Genomic DNA, 6,986 nt, shown 5'->3' with positions numbered 1-6,986 from the left:
CTTTACACCACTGCAGTACATGAGTACTCGTTGACACGAGTAGACCAGCAGAGAGCAGCATAGTCAATACTTTCCCTTTTATAATATCAAAACAGACATGTGTGCGCAATAAAATGACTTATTGTGAAAATTTCAAAACCATTATAGTCTAGATGTGGTAGAGGAAGTTACCACTGACCTGTTCTAGCGCGTATATTATCTCACCAGAGCAGCATTGCGTTCACTCTTTATATTGCTCTTGTGACTCTGTAGTGAGATTATTGTATTATTGAAGTATTGTTTACATTACACTTTTTAAAATTCTTTAAAAAATAAATCACATTAACCTTTCGTTGGGAATGATAGCTATGTTGTAGTTTAAAATAAGGGATGGACCTCAAATAGCCTACCAATTGTTTAGATGAAATCAGTTTCATTTGTTTAAGAGGACATGTTGTTTCCATAGAGTGGATTTGCTTTATACATAATGAATATCAATTGAGGGTTTAAATCCCAGCAGTTGGTGTTGTATATTCTTTTTGCAGTCTGTAGGTGAGATGTCTCTGCTTGTGGTTTCCTTTTTGCATGCTCAGGAAGTCATTTTTCTGCCCCCCTTGAGTTTTTATAGAAGGTCTATCATAACTACCATAAGTGTGTTGCTCTGGAATTACTTATTATTACTAAGTCTTACTTCTCTGGAATCAAGCAATAAAGGTAAAGAGCAAAACTAAAACTTTTGATTATCATGACAGTGTAGTCAGTATGTTCTAAAATTTCATCTTGATGTAGTAGTTTTGAGATATCAACAAAGGTCTTATATTTTCTTTTATAATCTCGTTTTAAAATGTAAGCATTATAATGCATTTACGGGAGAAGATACAAGAGCGTGAATCCTGTTCTGTCCTACAGTGACATTTCGCCATATTGTGTAGTCTTGAGTCACATGTAATCTTAAAGGAACAGTTCATCCCAAAATGAAAAATCTGTCATCATTTACTCACACAGGTTTGAAACAACCTGAGGGTGAGTAAATGATGACAGATTTTTCATTTTGGGATGAACCATCCCTTTAAGTGTGAATGCAGTTGAGATTCTTTTAAGTGTCCGCTGTGTTGCGAGTCACATTTAAAGTCAACCACAGTGTTGAATATTTGTCTAAGGTTCTAAGGCTCACTTTAAAGCAATCTTTCATATAGCTGCCTTCCTCCTTAAAGACTAAAACACAGATTTTTTTAAAAGGAATTTGTGAGCAGCTCACATCCGCCCCGGGGAATGATCATAACAGCACAGACTCTAATGGTGGTCTGTGTGTGTAATGGACCCCATTACTGTTGTCTTGCATCTCTTGCATAGTCAATGACAAGTACCTCTTGAATTTGACATCTTAGTTATAGGATCAATAGGAGGACTAAGATGGTGTATACTGCAGCTCTAAAAAATGAAATGAGGAGAAGAAAGATCATTTGTTGACAGGCCCTATTTTTACCATGAATTAAACATGAAGGTCAGTGAGGGGTGTTTTCCTGGGCGGATGAGTGATAGATCTCTATAGGGAGATTGACTCATTTTAAGATTTTTTTAAGAAAAAATATTATTTCATTTCAACCACGGCTGTTTATAGACAATTACGCAAGTAATAAGTAGTTGTTTAACATACAAACTTCCACAAGAGACAAGTGCAGTTATCTGCTAGCTGTCTGTGACAGCTCATCAGTTGTGTTGTGTGTTTTTCTCACCTCTAATACGCAGATCCGGCTTTCTGATGAGAGGAAGTTTTAGAGGGGCTATTCTTTTCGTTGTCCTCCTCATTTTTTCAACTTTTCCTGTTTCTCACATGGCTTTATTTCCTTCTATTAAAGCACACTGAGACAGGAACTGCCACCCCTGCCTGCCTCCCACATGTTTTTTCGGACTCTCTCACTTTTAGACCCACACACTTTCTCACGCATGTTCGCAGTTCATTTATCACGGTTCAGTATTTGACAGCGAACGTGCTTCTGTCCTTGCCAGTGGACGGTCTGTTTCAGTGTGGATGCTCTGAGGACAGCAGATCTCATCCAATATTGATCCTCCGTGGACTGCCGTCAGCACAGCGGTACCAGGATGGAAGCAGTGGCTCTTTACAACTTCTGCGCCACGGAAAGTGACGAGCTGAGCTTTCAGAAGGGAGATGTACTGAAGGTAAGACATTCAGTGTCATTTAATGACGTGTTTCAGCATTACCTGTGAGGCTTTGTACACACGAATGTTCTTTTTAATGCCACAACGTTTTTTTTTACACTAGATCACTAATATGGAAGATGATCCTAACTGGTACACAGCAGAGCTGGCGAACAGAAAGGGCTACGTTCCCAAAAACTATATCAGCCTAAAACCACACACGTAAGTATCAAAACAGTAATTGATGTCAGTGGATAGATGCTGGTTATTGATTGCTGTTGTCGATGTTAGGCAAAGGATTCTTTAATGAGAGCTGTTTAGGAACTAGATTTTTTTTACCAAAAGCACCATAATGTATAATACTACATAATACCAGTTGTTCATACAATCTACTGTATGTGTGATTTGCAATATGTGCTATAACCAAAATTTCAGCTTTGTAATCTTACTTTTTTACTGATAAAAGTAACAGTATTTTTGGATGAAATTTTTCTTTAAATGTCAAAACAAGGTGATGTAGTTTGAAATAAGTATGTGGAACTTAAATCTTCTATTAGCTATAATAATAATGATAATAAGAAATAATGATTGTTAAACCACCAGCTATTAAGGAACAAGCTTTGAACAGTACAACTTTCCTATTGTCTATATACTAATATATTCAATGTTTAACATATAATAAGACACACAATAAGACAATAAGACATATTTAAATACAGCAGGATGTCATAAATGTTGCCAGGTTGTTGCCGTTATTGTTTATCTAACTGCTGCTGTGCTTCTGCATGTTGGAACAACTGTCCACAGATGGTTTGCGAGCCGTATCTCCAGACATGTGGCTGAGAATCGACTGCGTCAGCGCGAGTGTGGCAGCTTCTTGCTGCGAGAAAGTGAGAGCGCGCCAGGAGAATTCTCCCTGTCAGTCAGGTGAGCGGGTCACATCGATCATCCCAACCTGCCAGATTTCATCTATTCTTTTACTGGGGTCATTGAGACTGTTTGGATGCCACATGCATGCTAAAAGCATGAGTAAAAATGGGAAAACTAAAAAGATGGTTGGCTCTAGGAAAACACATCTGACCTACTTTCCCAGGGACAGCAAAATCCCCTGCTGGTTTAGAAAATGCATCGGGAAGTGTTGTGAAAATGAGAGCATCAGAAAGCCATTACGTCTGAGCAGATCATTCATTTAAAATTCACCAAGTGCTCTGGTGCTGGGATCACATTATTATTCCGTTTGGCTTGTTATTCAGTTCTTGATGGCTGAGTTGGATTTGGATGGCAGACACTTGTCTCAGCACTGGACTTGCACCCAGCCTTGAGCATGGCTGGCCCATGTGGAAGTATGACTGTAAATATGTAAATAACTGGCATAAAACCATTTAATTGTGGTGGAAATAGTAATCTGCCTAAGACTTTTGCACAGATTTTTGCACTCGACCGAATGAAAATTGTTGCTGGTAATTCAGCTGGGAAATGTCTAGTGAACCATCTACTCTGTCTGAAAGTGGGACACTGACTGTCTTTATCTATATTTACAGAGGAGCGTAAACTACATTTGTGGCTGTGAAGTTGACAAATTTTAGAAATTGTCAAAGATTTCTGTTTTCGTAGGGCAAATCAGTAATCTGTGATAGTTTAGTGTGACATACAAAATGCTTATTTTTCTTGCTTTTGTAATGTACACCCTGACTTGAGGCTGCTCATGGCACTTCATTTGCCATTTTCCTTTCCTACTCAAAGAGAGGTTTCATTATGTTGAATTCACGAATTACAAATTCACACTGTCAATCATCTTTACCTTGTGAGTGAGTGAAAGGAGAGAATGCCAGCAAGCAGATAAACCTGCATTGAGGAGAAAAGGCTGCCACTGTGCTTTCCGGTAAAAAAAAAACAAAAAAACATTTAACCGTCAATCACATATATTCAAACTAGACTAGCTAGCAAAAAACTACTGTGAAGTAGGCTGTAGTGTAGACTATACATTAGCATGTGCAATACTCACCAAACTTGCTAAAAACCACTGCATTGGCGACTGGGTTAGTGAATGTGGGTCATTCTTAATGACACTTATGGCTTTGATATGCTGGTGTCTGCTGATGAACCACAACTCTACACATCTATTTAAGCACATGCTTTTCATTTCACATGCCACAGACCTCATTTCCAGCACACATATTCGAAAAACCTTCAAAGAAAAACAATCTAAAAAGGTCCAGTGTGTAATATTTATGAGGATCTATTGACAGAAATGCAATATAATATACATAGCTATTTCTTCAGAGGTGTATAAAGGCCTTACATATGAAGCGTTATGTTTTTATTACCGTAGAAAGAGCTTTTTCTATCTACATACAGGTTCCCTTTGCATATTCACCATCTACAGTAGCCCTAAATGGACAAACTGCTCTACAGAACGCATTCCGCATACGTTATCTCCTTCGGCAAAGAAGTGAAAATGTGACGACATCTTAGTTCTGTGTCAGCCACCATAGTGCTTCGAAAGGGAGGGGGGAGTGAGCCGTTGGTTGCTCACCACCGCTAAAACACCGCTAAAAACATTACACCTTTAAAGCTGGTTATTTTATTACAAAATAAAGTCACAGTTAAAACATATATAACTTTACATAGAAAATGAACTCACTTGTTACAACTTACAAGACTCCATTTCTTAAAATCATGTCTTTTGACTCTACTGGGCATGTGACTCACATGGGAAAGACTGTAAACTCAGCTTGAGTCTATTTGAATCAGTCCTTAAATAGCATTACATGATCTAGCACGCATCCTCTGACTTTCAGGAAATTTTGAGGAAGTACTGTGCGTGCACATTCACAGTCACAAGTTTCAGAATTTAAAAAGTTCTAGTTTACGTATGTATGGCTCACAAAACAAGGGAGTTTAGTTTGCAAGTACAAGATCGACTTTCTGTAGAAAGCAAAAATACAAGATGATTCATGATTCTTTTAAACATCAAGACATCTTTTAATATTCTGAAAGCATTTATCTTTACACTAACTTTTCCTCACACAGTTGAGTGTTGTGTTTGGATCACCAAATTATTTAAACGCTCTGGCAGCTTTGAACGTAACATTTTCAAAAGATTAGCAGAATCTCTACTAAACACATCAAATAGCAATGTATTCGTAACTGAAAAAAAACATCTAAACTTTATAAAAAGTCTTCTAAGAACTGTAAAATATTTAACTTGCACTGAGAAAGTTTGAACCAGTACCCCTACATAAAATATATTTTTATAATGTAATACCTCAATAAATATTTTACTGTGTCTTAAAATAAATAAATATACCGAATTAAACATTTTGGGGATATATTTATCATTCTTTGTCTCCTCTGAGCAGCTATGGCGATCACGTACAGCATTTCAAGGTGTTAAAGGATAGAGATGGCTTTTACTTTGTTTGGGAGGAAATCTTCCCTTCCTTAAATCAGCTGGTGGAGTTCTACAAGACCAACAGCATTGCAAAGGAAAGGACTGTGTTTCTTAGGGATACAGAACCCACACAAAAAGTAAGAAGAAACGTAATTCTTAAATCTAAATTCTTAAACGGAATTACTGTAGGTAGCAGTGTTTAACAGCAAGTTTAATAGCATTCATTTAGATGTGTGATTATCAGCAGTGTTTACTTTGAGAGAAGCATATTTGGATACTTTTAAGTATACAGTACATGTTGAACGACTCCCTGTCATTTACGCAAAACAAAGTGTAATTCACATCAGGAATCTGTTTCTGTGGACAAGCCAGTAATTGTTTTGTGGTATCTGTGGTCAAATCACTGCTGCGATAAACTTTGTCTGTTATTGTTTCCCATCAGAGGCCCCATCATGCACATGCCCTGTTCGACTTCCATCCACAGCACAGCTCCCAGCTGCACTTCCTGCGGGGTGATGTCATAGACCTGCTGGACTGCTCAGATTCTCAACGCTGGAAAGGTCGTTGCCATGGACTTGTGGGATTTTTTCCTCCGGAATATGTGCAGCCCATTTATCACTGACTACAAAGTTTAATACATAACAACACTGGGTGTACATATCAGTCGACTGGAGGAACCTTTTTATTGCTTTAATATGACTGACCGGAAATGAGTGCGTTTAAAATAGACTCTGTTAGCAAAGAGCCAGAAACTAATTTATCCAGGCACAGTTACTAAAAACACTGCTGACACTAAAATGGCACTTTTCCGCTTTTTAGCTTCTTAACTTCTTAACTTTCTACTATAATGCACGGCTATAAACAAAATCACCACGTGTATATCATAAAAACACACATTACAATGCAAACAGGGAATTTTGTTAACACATTCTTCACGAAATGGCTGCATTTGCTGTATTTATGTATATATACCTATGTTGTGTTTTATTTTAGATGAAGTATTATGATGTAAATGCCATTTTGTTGACAAAATAAATATAAAAGCGTATCAACTTTTTTAAAATTTGGTCTTTAATAAGAGCACCATAACACATTGTTAAAGAGTTCACCGTTGCACTTCCAATCCAAGCATGCTTTGTTATGGGAACACTTTTGTTTGTTTACAGTATTTTACATTATATACACTTGCGGTCAACTAATGCGTCGAAATATTGGTAGTGTAAGTACATATGGATTAGAGGTAGTTACACAATTAATTACACAGTAAATATACAAGCACCATAGTATACAGTAAAATAAAGTGTCCGTCAGAATAGCCAACAACCTAGCATAAAGTTTTTGTTAAAACGTTAAAAGGTCACATGAATACTTTCATTTATACACATAAAAGACGTTTCAAACTTATTTGTGACACAAATACAACGCGGTGGTTTAAAATAAGTTCAATAAAACC

The 6,986-nt window shown here is 37.2% G+C and overlaps 1 protein-coding gene across 2 annotated transcripts; it reads left to right on the top strand.

Annotated features, from left to right (window-relative positions):
• Positions 1–551: 551 nt before the first annotated feature.
• On the top strand, positions 552–6,585 carry grapa (GRB2 related adaptor protein a). Of its 2 annotated transcripts, XM_057345963.1 has the most exons (6): positions 552–693; positions 1,990–2,160; positions 2,264–2,361; positions 2,947–3,066; positions 5,502–5,670; positions 5,976–6,585. In XM_057345963.1, the coding sequence occupies exons 2-6, from the start codon at positions 2,083–2,085 to the stop codon at positions 6,153–6,155; spliced, it is 645 nt and encodes a 214-aa protein (XP_057201946.1). In that variant the 5' UTR covers positions 552–693; positions 1,990–2,082; the 3' UTR covers positions 6,156–6,585. The 2 variants fall into 2 exon arrangements, with proteins under 2 accessions (XP_057201946.1, XP_057201944.1); XM_057345961.1 differs by lacking the exon at positions 552–693 and having other exon boundaries at positions 1,516–2,160.
• Positions 6,586–6,986: the final 401 nt, after the last annotated feature.

This window comes from Triplophysa rosa, linkage group LG11 (assembly GCF_024868665.1).
Source record: "Triplophysa rosa linkage group LG11, Trosa_1v2, whole genome shotgun sequence".
Classification (NCBI taxonomy): domain Eukaryota; kingdom Metazoa; phylum Chordata; class Actinopteri; order Cypriniformes; family Nemacheilidae; genus Triplophysa; species Triplophysa rosa.
The sequence above is the reverse complement of the archived record's forward strand: the minus strand, read 5'-3'. Positions and strand labels throughout refer to the sequence as shown.

What these genes read in the sequence shown, in the direction of transcription:
- grapa (XM_057345963.1), top strand. Translation starts at nt 2,083, where the DNA reads ATGGAAGCAGTGGCTCTTTACAACTTCTGCGCCACGGAAAGTGACGAG. An exon ending in GAATTCTCCCTGTCAGTCAG is followed by an intron (nt 3,067 to 5,501) that starts GTGAGCGGGTCA and finishes TCCTCTGAGCAG; the next exon opens with CTATGGCGATCACGTACAGC. An exon ending in ATACAGAACCCACACAAAAA is followed by an intron (nt 5,671 to 5,975) that starts GTAAGAAGAAAC and finishes GTTTCCCATCAG; the next exon opens with AGGCCCCATCATGCACATGC.